Below are 12,296 nucleotides of genomic sequence, written 5' to 3'. Positions count from 1 at the left end.
CGAGATGTTGGCTTATTTGGAGTAGACCCCCGCTCCCACTCCAGACTCCATTTTGGATCCGTCAGTGAAAACAGAGGCCTCTATATCCGCAACAACTCTCCCCTCTTTCCAATCTTGCTCGGAAAGATAGCCCTAGCACAACCCTCAAAGCACAGTTTGCGGATGGAGAGGTCGGTGCGAATATCAGAGAAGGAAGGGGAGATCTGCTTCAAGATGCTGCTATGCCCAACAGGGAGTTGTCTCCAAAGGCCAAACTCCTTCAGTCTGATAGCACTCTGAGCAGCAATGGATTTAACCTGCAGATCCACAGGAATTAAGTGGAGTATAACGTTGAGCGCAGCGGTGGGACATGTTCTGCAGGCACCAGTTATACCCACACATGCAGTTCTCTGCACTCTCTCTAATTTAGTGAAGTTGTAGCCCTTCTGAAGAGCTAACCACCAAACTAGGCAACCGTATGTCAAAATTGGCAGAACCACTAAGTTGTACATCCAGAGTACGACACGTGGCTTGAGGCCCCATTTTTTGCCGAACATAGATTTACAGGCGTAGAAGGCTATATTAGCCTCTTAACTCGATTTTCTATGTGCAGCTTCCAGTGGAGCTTGGAAGCTTGATACTTGACTTCCGATGAAAGTGAACCAAGATACTTGACTTCCGATGAAAGTGTTGTTAAGTCTAGGAAGCTTAAACGGCGGAGGCTTGTATTTTCTGGTGAATAGCATCAACTCCGTTTTGTCAGACCGCTCTGACTCTGAGACCGCTACTGGCGGCCCACCTGCTGAGTGTAGCCAGTGCACCTTCCAAAATTTTAGCCATTACTGATGGGAAGGGACCTGAGACCATCAGGACCAAGTCATCGGCATATGCTACCACCTTCAGTACCAAACACAACTGCTCCTTAACTACACTGACAAATCCAGCGACATTCTACGGAAATGTCTTGCCACCTTCCTGATATTTTTACTAGATTTAGTCCGAAATTGAACCTATATTGAGTGAATCAAGTTCGAAACATTCCTTGTTGCTGAGAGATTTAGTACCAACAGAGAAAAGAGAATAATTTATGATTTTTCATTGTATTTTATTTGGTTTGCTTGTTTTTTTTTATAGTGGTTTGCCTCGTCTAAATTGCTTAAAATTAGCGCTTAACTTAAACTAAGTACGATTTTAAATCAAATGTCTTCCATAACTTAGAATGTAAAAAACAATTCATACTTAAATCTAATATTTCACAGAATATATACAAACATAAAAAGGCACTACATATTTACAATCTCACAAAACATAAACTGTTTCACACACACACACACGAATGTAGACTATGATGAGCTGTGATGTCTTAAGTCACAGATAGTTTCAGTTTATACTCAATGCTCCTGCCACGAAGAGATACATTCCAGCAGTGAATCGTCATCACCAAAGGACTGATCTTCAGTTAAAAAATGCGCGATATTATCAAACTGCATCACTTGACTATCCTCCTTTGCTGATTGTTGATGCTCAAGCTTCACTGTTTGCAAATAGTTGGTGCCACCAATAGAAATATCAGAATCGTCGCTATTGCTGGACAAAGGCGAAGCGGAAACCTCGGAGTTGTAGCTCTGCTGCAGTTGATTGAAGGCTAAGTCGCTGGGACTGCCCATCGAGGAGTAACCGTAATTGCTGCCATCATTGCTGGACTCATCGCACAAAGTATTTGCGATGTGCGATTTACTTTCCGCTGGCTGCGATGCCTCCAGCATATCCTGCAGACCGCGTATGTACTCCACCGCAATGCGTAGCGTATCCACTTTGGAGAGTTTCTTGCTGGCACCACGTCCTCCATGCGATAAGGTATTGATGACTGTTTGTGGCAAATGCTGGCGCAAGTTGGCAAAGCCGTTGTTCACCTGCTTGACGCGATTACGTTCGCGCGCATTGCGTCGCGCCACCGAAGGCAATTGCTCGCCGTATGGCACATTCATGTAGTTGTACTTCTTGCGCGGCACCAATATACCACCACCTCCACCTGCTGGACCCACTTGGATATTATGCAGATTACTGTTACCCAATATTTTGGTTGCCGGTGCGATGGTTTGTTGCTTCTTGGACTGGTAGGCATTTGAATGAATTGTTTGTAGTTGCTGAGCCTTTTGTAACAGCAAAAAATTGTTGTTTAACAATTGGTACTGGTGTTCTGGTTGTAGCTGCCGATAACTCGTTTGTGTCATACACATACTTGCCATTTTTATTTAACGCGGGTTGTTTTGTGTTGAAAAAATTAAGTTCAATCGTATTTTCTATCCTAATTAGCCTCAATCGAATGTTTACTTTATACACACGTTTTAGCATTTATACCGATTTCGAATAAATTAAATTAAGAAAACTATTCTTCAATTTCGTTTCGTTTTCGTTCTGCGGCGCACTCGTTTTGGTATGAAATCAAATGCCGTAATGATTCCCTTCGTCCTCTTGCAGCGTTTAAATACTTTTTCCAAGCCCAGGCAACAGCTCACAATGTTCGTCCACAGTACAGACTACATTACATGCGAGGAGTACAGTGTGAATACGTACGTATACCTGCTTCCCCGCCTGTTTAATGTCCGTACACAGGCATGAGGGTTAAATGCCAGCGCAAGTGATCATGAATTAACAGAGTTCTCGATCAGTGGCTGGGTACCTTCAAAGAGTTCAAAGAGTTTGTGCAGAGAAGGGTGGGGTGATGATGATGGTGATAGAACATTGGAGCAGTGGAGTAGAGAGCGCAAAAGTATGATTGCGGCGAGAGAGAATGTAAGCAAATCGTACACAGCGACTGAAATGGTGCGATGAGTGTGCGATAGAGTTTTGTGAGTTCGTACAAATGTGTTGGGTAGATTACAGCCGTGCGGGTAGATAATCAAAATTGAGAGTTGCGTGCGTAAGTATGTGCGCAAGCATTGAAGCGCCTTTACTACGGTTGTATATGGCGTGTGCCTACTTTTTTTATATGTATATTTTTTATATATTGTTTTTATATATTTATATATATTTATTTTATCGATTTTTTATTTATTTTTTGTTATATTTTGTATATATTTTTTTATATATTTTTTAAATATTTTTTGAAACATTTTCTGATATATTTTGTTTTATATCTTTTATATATATATTTCATTATATCGATTTTTATATATTTTGATATATTTTTTTACATATTTTTTAATTTTTTATTTTTTTATATATTTTATTTTTTTATAAATACTCGGCCGCACTGGCTCTCTACTTAACAACTGAGTTATTCAACATATCAAGATTGCAGTAGGGATGGCAATACAAAGCGTTTATCATATACGCAAAGGAAAATTGTATTCCATTTATTTTTTTTTTTTTATATTTTTTATATTTTTTTTATATTTTTATATATTTTTTTATATATTTTTTTATATATTTTTTTATTTATTCTTTTTAAGTTTTTTATATACATATCTTTTTACTATGTTTTTATACATTTTTTATATACATTTCTGTATATATTTTTGAATATATTTTTCTAAATATTTTTTACATATTTTTTGATATATTCCTTTTATATGTACACTTTTTTATATATTTTTTGATATATTCTTTTTAAATTTTTATATGTATTTTTTTTTAAATTTCTTATATATTTTTTTTATATTTTTTTAATATTTTTTTATTCATTCTAAAATATTTTTTTTAAGATTTTTTTATATATTTTTTGATATATTTTTTAATATGTTTTTATATATTGTTTTATATTTTTTTTTTATTTATTCTTTTTATACTTTTTTCATGTATTGTTTAATATTTTTTAAACTTATTTTTCTTATATATATTCTAATATATTTTTTACAAATGTTTTTATATATTTACATTTTGTATTTGATACATACATTTTATTGTCATTTGCAAGTTGAATTTTTAAGCTGCTCCCAAATATTCTCAGGGAAGTAAAATTCGATCCAACCCAGCTTGGACCTTCTTCCTTAGAAAAAATTAAAATTAAAAAATGGAATAAACCAAGAATATGGGTATGGTTGCTTTCGTAGCCGAAGGCGTTGGTGCATGACTACCATTTGAAAGTGCATAGGTTCGAATCTCCGCACATGAACATCAAATAATAGAACAAGTTTTGTTCTAATAGCGGTCCACCACAAAATAGCGGTCATCTGCCGTTCGGAGTCGGCTTCAAACTGTAGACCCATCCATTGGCGAAACAACATCAAGACGCACACCACTAATTGGAGGACCATCCCAAAAAGGGTGTAATTGCCACGTAAAACCATTTACATTACTATGAAGTTACTGAAAGAAATATTCGTGATTTCTTTGAATTCGAAATTCTCTTAATTTATCATATAAGAATATAAGCGAATATCAAATCAAATCTTTGAGCTCTCTGTGTTTGTAAGTTTATTTTGACTTGATTTTAAAATCAACTTTTAAATTCACATTTATTCAAACTTTTAGTTCACTACTTAAATTTGCTAAATTTATATCATTCATTCTTATCCTCTACTGAAAACTTGCATAGCTTAGTTAATTTTTCCCCTTCCAGTTTTTCGGGTTGCGTTGTTGCTTTTACGTGAGCAAAATCGTTTGTGGATGTTGTTGCTTTGCAGCCAAAGAATTCGTTTGCGCACGGTGTCGGTAGTTTGTTGAGGCTGTCAACTAATAAATTTACTTATATAATAAAATTCCCCAAAACGTAAACTGCTCCAAGCACTTACTACTACCAAAGAGCGAAAAGAGAGTAGTTCAGGGCAAAAATAAAGGAAAATTGCCAAATTGGACTCCTTCTGTTATAACTTAAATTGCTGTACCCTTCGTTATTGAACTATCGAATGACTCAAATGAATTCCATCAGACCCCTTTGCAGCAATGTCCACCACCTTTCGAAGCCTGCTTTTACATATTGAGTTCATATTTTGCATTTTTTCTAAGCGTAGGTATTGCACTAATAAACTGTAAATAATAACTGTTGTATGCAAATATGTACATACACATAGTAGAAAAAGTCTGCGTTCACCTATGTAAATATTCTGTGCATTAGAAAAAGTTCAAAACAATAAATATTTCAGAAATTTTTTTTAATGAGTTTTATTAAGTTCACTTAAACGTAACTATCACACATATTTCGCTACCAATAACAAAATCAAATTTAAAATGAGATCACATAAAATTAAAAAGGCCATTCAAACTAAACGGAAAAAGTTTGCGTTCACTTCAATAATAATAAAATAAAAGGCTTAAGATCATAGAAATGTTTTAAAATTAATAGCTAGTTGGATATCCCCGGCTTTTTATGACTTCTAGGAGGCGTCTTTTCATTGATCCAACTAGGTTGGCTGTTATTTCTGGACTTATGGGTACCCATTCCTCTTTAAGCGCGTTCTTAAGCATTTCCTTGCTAGTTATTGTACGCTCTCGTATTTTTTTTTCTAGAACGTCCCATAAGTGCTCAATGGGGTTAAGGTCAGATGATTGTGGGGGTGTGCGAAGTTGTTTTGGAACATTATACAACAACCACAACCTAACAATCTCTGCTGTGTGTTTCGGGTCGTTGTCCTGTTGGAAAACAAATCTTTCACCGAGTCCCAGTTTGATTGCACTTTCTCACAAATTCGTTTTTAAAATATCGAGATAATCATGTCTGTTCATTATCGACTCAAAAAACTGCATATTTCCAACGCCCGAACTAGCCATACACCCCCATATCATGGCACCTCCTCCCCCATGCTTTACCGTAGGTACCAGATTTTGCTTTCCAAGTGCCGTTCCGTTTTTCCTCCAAATAATTTTACGACTTTTTATCCCGAAAATGCAAAACTTGCTCTCATCTGAAAAAATCACACTATTCCAAAACTCTGGTGGCTTGTTTACGTATTCCTTGGCGTAAGCCATCCGCTTAAGTCGATTTACTCGCGATATGAAGGGTTTTTTTCGGGCCACTCTGCCGTGAAATCCGATTCTTTTTCGAATTTTTCTTACTGTATCTGGATGTACTTTCTTTTGGTATTTTACTTCTATGTCTTTTGAAATTCGGCTTGCTGTTAGTCGTGGATTAGAATTCACAAGAATAGTTATGTTGCGTTCTTCTCTTTCCGTCAGTTTTTTTGGACGCCCAGAACGAGGCTTAGACTCCAAACAATTCGTTTGCTTGAAGTTGTTTATCACTCTTTGGACCGAGGAGTATTGCCTCCCAGCAATTTTCGCGATTTCCCGATAGCTCATACTATTTTGCCACAAGCTTACAATGATTTTCCTTTCACCAATATCTATTTCTTTTCGCCTTTGGTCCATAGTAACAAAAAATGTATTTCTAATATCAATTTTTCCCTCTTTAGATTTGTTCTTAACCGCGTCAACTACATGAATGATTTAAAATTTAATTTAACGTAATTGCCATGCAAATAATCGTCACTATTCGAAATGAACGCACACTTTTTCTGCTTAGCCTATTTAAGTAACTGTACTACAATCCCGTTATCTGAACACGACGCAGCTCAAACTCCAAAAAATTTTGTTCATAACCTCTATGAATAATTTTCTTTGAAATAAGTGAAAAGAAATAACTGAGAGTTTTAAGATAAACACGTTAAATTATTTTAATACTTTATAACAGTGGGTGAACGCAGACTTTTTCTACCATGTGTATGTATGCTGGCAATTCTAATCACAACGCTCTCCCTCACACTTAAAAATATTGATTCGATTCTCTATGTCAATAACTCCAAACGAAACTCTATCGATCGATTTCCCATTAATTTCCGCGCACTCTTCTGTTCACTAACATTCCAGAAACACTCCCGCATAACAGATCTACTGGCATAGCATATTTGCTGCTACAGCCATGTTAACCAATAACAGCGCACTGTGAGTAAACTGCTACAACAAACTGTGAGTTTACTACATAAAAGTATGTATGTATGTAAGCAAATTTTTTGTATTGTATGTATTTATATAAATTGCGCTGAGAACGTTCGCCCTCACCTTCGGCTTTGTGCGAGAAACCTGCACACAATGATTTCCCCTACTCTGAATTCGAGCCAGTGCAGTGCATCCCTGCAGTGCTCAACTACCTCAATATCAAATCTATCTGAATTTTGTTTTTTTTTTTTAGAAACTCCTGCATATTTACATTGTTTTACTACATTGCACACAATTTTCTTGTATTTCTTAGGACTTTACTTGTATTTCTTAGGACTTTCAAAAGGATGTGTGAGCGAGTGTGTGTGTGTCTTTTCTTTTCTTCTCTACTACGGCATGGGCATTGTTTTTGCTATTTGCTTTTGACCTTTTATGTCTGTTATACATATCCTTAGGAAAAATATTCTATGTACTATTATAAGTGAAATAGGAATTATTCTTGTGCCTTGTTGCTTAGGCTTCGACCGTGGCTATACAATTTCCTTGCTTCACTGACACAAAGGATATCTGATCTTTATGCATACAAAGGCACGCACTCGCACACAAACACCATAGGATCTTTTCGCTATGCCTACTAGTTTTGCCTGTTAGTTGCTTTTACTGACGAAAATCTTTTGCTCTGAAGGATTTTCTTTTCCTTTCATACAACACTTGTGTGGTGGGAGTTGCTTTTCGTTGTGTCGCAAAGTATTGAAAATTGAAAGTGTCTGTCGGCAATTGAATGTAAATGCCAGAATGTATGTAAGTGTACAGAAAAGTAATGTTTTGCTTGTTGTTGAGCTGTTCGCGCAAGTGCTGTCCCTGTGCGTGCTGGCAGTAGTCGATGCACAGTTCACCGAGCAAGTACTGGCTGCAAGGATAGAGCTGTGATATTTTGATGCTTGAAAAAGTACACGAAAATGTAAAATTGCTCATATTAACATACCAGGAAGATCATCATTGAAGTCTGCTTAGTGTTGAAATTCATAAAACTACTGAGCAGAAAAGTATGCATATGAAAAGATTTAGTGCCGCAAAAATTATGAAAACATATCTTCTACATAAAAGGTTGTTCGAATATTTGGGTTCGAATATTTGCTTTCGACCTCCTCAAAAGGAGTTGGGTCTATGAGGGAAAAGTGACGGTTCTGCAATACTTACACTTGGGCACAGGATTCGGAGAGGTTAAATTATTAATCAAATTTATTTTAATAAATACAAATGCAGTGCGGAGGCAAAGGAGACATTTTTTGTGCTTACTAAGTTTTCAAAGTAAATGAATAAAGTGAATTTAGTGAATAGCTACTTTGAGCTATGGATTTTTTGCTACTAAACTCATAAAAAATTGAAAATTAAATTAAAATTAATTTCCGAAAATTCACTCTCAAAGAGAAAAATATAAAAAAGGGCATACATGCAAAAACAATAACAATTTGCAAGTTTTACGTCTGTCAATTAAATTGTTGGCAGGAAAAATCACAAAGATGAAATTTTTTTCAGTTGAGCTACCTCGTACTAAATGAAAAAAAAAAAAAAATCAAGCAAATAAAATGCAAAATAACGAGCTTAGGCATCACATGATCTTATTTTGCCCACAGTAAATTGATCCATTTCATCAACGCTGTTAGATGAAGATCATTTCATTGGTATTGGCAATTGTATTGTTGCGGCAAACACAACTTTCTTCATATTCTCCTTGCTTCCGTCTATACCAAATTAGTTAATAACCAAGACATGCAGGCATAAAATACAAAATATACCTGTGTTGTTGTTGTTGTTATATCAGCATAAATAATCCTGGGAATACTGCTGAAGTGACAGTCCTTGGCCGGGTATAAATCCGGGTGGTGGGAGTACACTAGACAGGGCTACTTTACTGTGACGGCAGCCCTTGGTCAGAAAAAACCAGAGTCATTCCGGTAATGTAGAACCGGCTGCCATGGGAATGAATTTCCGGGTCGTTCCGGTTACGTAGAAAGGACTGTCGTAGGAACAAAACATACCTTTAATGCTTTCGATTTGTATTTCGGAAACTGCAGCAACGGCTACTGGAGGCTGTGGTTCAGTAGTACCTGCATATCTCTTTATGATTGGCCGATTTTTATTTAATATATGGCTTCAAATAAACTCTATAAATTTTATTTGAAACATATTTACTTAAATTATTTACTTTAATCACGATTTTTATATAAATTTAGAACTTTGATTTAATTCGCAAATTTTTACTTTGCGTTTATTTGTACTTTGCGATCAACTGTTTTTCTCACTTGCAAGTTCTATTAAGTAAATCTGTATGCAGTAAAAACTTGCAGTTTCCCCTCAAAATGAGGTGTCATTTTGCTCTCTCATTTTTCCCCCCTACTTTGTAAGTTGTTTGGATACATGAGCACCAAAACTACTTATTACAACAACTGCTACAAATTATTTGCTGCACGAGCAGAGCTATTAGCTTAAAGCCACCGCCTGGGACGCATGGCCTCAGGGCATTGAATGAATTATAATGAAAATTATTTATAAAAAATCCATAGCCTAGAAGTAGGCTTCTATTATTTAATCAACTATCTTTTTGGATGGATGGCTACTATGAGCTGATTTATATGGCACACATTTTTCAGATTTCTTGCCAATTTTCATCATTTTAGTGTTTTGAAAATCATATCGGAGGGCGCAAGTTTTGCTTTGGAATTTTTGCAGCAGCAAAAATTTAAAGTATTGGCCAGCTAAGAAGTAATTCGTGTTCTACCAAATTATTATTATTTACATATGTAGCTATGCACTGAAGGAATTGCGTTAGAAGTTAGTTGTCATCAGTGACATACCTCCGTGGTACAAAATGGATCGCGCTTGTGGCTTGAAAAACCTCTACATCCACTAAACGCCTGTGTATAGGTACAACGTATTGATACGTATTGCCTTCACGCGAGTGGGTGCTTGATTTAAGCCATTTTACGAAAAGCATACCTTATAGATAGATAGATACTTTATGAGGTTTGCACTTCGAACCCATGATCTTTTGTGCTCTCTACTCATCAAAGTTTCTCATCCATACTCATTTCCCTTATTATACTCAGGACAGAGCTGGGTTGGCCTGTGCCTTTTTTCTGGCTGCAGTTGGCCAATATCTCTCAACCTTCTCCGCACTATAGCGCTGTATTCCAGGAGAAGGTGCATTGGAGGCTCCTGGGATTGGTCCCAGAAACAACAAGTCTCCGTAGTCCAAATCCCGATCATGTGCAGATGACTACGCAGTAGTTTATCCTTGGGGAGGGTTATAAGCTTCGCCTTGATAGTGAGTTGTTTTATAGCAATGAAGGGCTCAGGTCCTATTAAAGGCAAACAAAGCATTGAATAGTGTAGCTAGCTGGATATGTAAATATGTAAGTACGAGTGCATAGCAACAATGCAGAGCTAAACGTAATTAGCATAAGCAACACAAATTTTAAGTTAACTAAAACTATTGAAAATTACAAAATTTTTAGAAATGTGAAAGGTTATGAAACAGAGGTAAAATGCTTGGCTGGCTGACATTTAGAAATATGCACGTGCGTGCCTAGTAAGTACCTAGTAAGTAGGTACCTCCATAATAGATAATAGACTAAAAAAAAAAAAATAAAAAAAAAATAAATAAAAGTAAAAGAAAAATGTGGCAAAACAAATTAAGAGTAATACTTTTACCCAAAGGGGCCTAAATTGCAATTTATTTCTGCGAACATACATGCATACATACATACATACATATACATTCAAACATCCATATACATATACATTCTTTTGTTTTTGCGTGTCATCACAAAGGCAGTTTCATCTACCGTTGACCTTCATACAGCGAGACGAAAGTAAAGCAACGTATAATTCCCTAATATTCTCGAACACACCCTAATAAATATTATCGAACATATCCTAAAATCGAATATACCTAATCTAATAAATGTACCATAATCGAACGCACCGTAATAAATGTTTTCGAATATACCCTAAAAAATATTCTGAAACGTACCCCCAAAAATATTCTCGAAAAAACCTTAAAGAAATATTCTCGAACATAATTTTATCGAATATACCCTAATAAATATTCGCGAACATATCCTAATAAATGTTATCGAACATTCCTTAATATAATATTTGTTAGTGCGATTACTGTTTTGATGTGAACATTTTTATTGGAGACTGTTCCCCAGCCTTTACAGCAGTCGTCGATCATTCGTCCTGCCTTTTAATAATGAGCCTATTTCACACAACTGTTATACACCATACCAAGACGAGTCTGTTCAAGGTGGCAGCATTCCCTTGAAATCCATCCATCTAAAAAATGTTGTTGTTGCTCGAGTGCTACCACCTTGAATAGATATGCCTTAAGCTACGGCGACACGCTCATGCATTTTCTGTCCAGCAGCTTATATGTATGTGTGCAGACAAGCTTAGATGCAAATAAATAAAACATAAAAGCGATTTTTTAATATAGATGCTATGTGACCGCTGAAACCAGTATGTAGATTACACATCTGGGGATAAAATTTCAGGCTACATGAGGCTAAATGAGGTTACAATAATGCAAAAACGCTTTGAATTTTGGCTTCCAAGTGCTCAATCGTTTCTAGTTTATTAGCGTACGCATGTGACTTGCATGCGCACAGAAAAATGCTTGTTTCAATAAATTAGGCACGAGAAAGTTCGTAATCTTGCTTCTATTCCACTCATCGTCAATTTTATAGATAAATTGACCAGTGATCCCGCCGATTCATAAAGCGGATTATCATCGCAGCAATCTTGCAATTCAATTTAATAAGATAGCTATTTAACCAAAGGTGCACTTGATCACTGCATAAAATTATCAAAGGAATTTATAGATCTACGAGCACTTGGTAAACGTGGTGAGTATATTCGTGGTGAAATAATCACGAATTATCAAATCGGCTGTCACAGAAAGCAGTGTTACCAATTTCAAGTTCTCGGCTTAAAAAAAAAACACCCCTTAATTACACCACTTGCAACTTTTCTTGTTTTTTGCATAGATTTTAATAATATCAAAATTTGAAAATAAAACAAATGTAAAGAAAACTCAACTTAGTGATGAGTAATACGTACATACATATAATAGGGGTTTATGCAACAAAAGGGCATATGGTGCATAAGAAATCTGTCGTAGTATCCATTGCAGTACCAAAGTGATTTAAAATTTATTGAGTAAGCGTAAAAGCTGAAGTTTGGGCGATAACAACATCGGATGAGGCGTCCCTTGGAGTTTTGGAGATAAAGATTCTGCGGAAGATTTTTGGACCTTTACGCCACCCATGCGGTACCAGCTGGTGGTATCTAGAAAGGATCCTCGAACAGGACGAGAAAAGGTCAGATCCGGGTGCCCAACCGAAGCTTTTACAAAGGTGTCCAACGGAAGGTTAAGA

The 12,296-nt window shown here is 36.1% G+C and overlaps 1 protein-coding gene across 1 annotated transcript; it reads right to left on the bottom strand.

Annotated features, from left to right (window-relative positions):
* Positions 1-1,063: 1,063 nt before the first annotated feature.
* On the bottom strand, positions 1,064-2,582 carry LOC128856286 (achaete-scute complex protein T3). Its single transcript, XM_054091583.1, has one exon. The coding sequence runs from the start codon at positions 2,226-2,228 to the stop codon at positions 1,371-1,373; it is 858 nt and encodes a 285-aa protein (XP_053947558.1). The 5' UTR covers positions 2,229-2,582; the 3' UTR covers positions 1,064-1,370.
* Positions 2,583-12,296: the final 9,714 nt, after the last annotated feature.

This window comes from Anastrepha ludens, chromosome 3, assembly GCF_028408465.1.
Source record: "Anastrepha ludens isolate Willacy chromosome 3, idAnaLude1.1, whole genome shotgun sequence".
NCBI lineage: Eukaryota > Metazoa > Arthropoda > Insecta > Diptera > Tephritidae > Anastrepha > Anastrepha ludens.
Note: the sequence above shows the minus strand (reverse complement) of the source record. Positions and strands in the feature narration are given on the sequence as shown.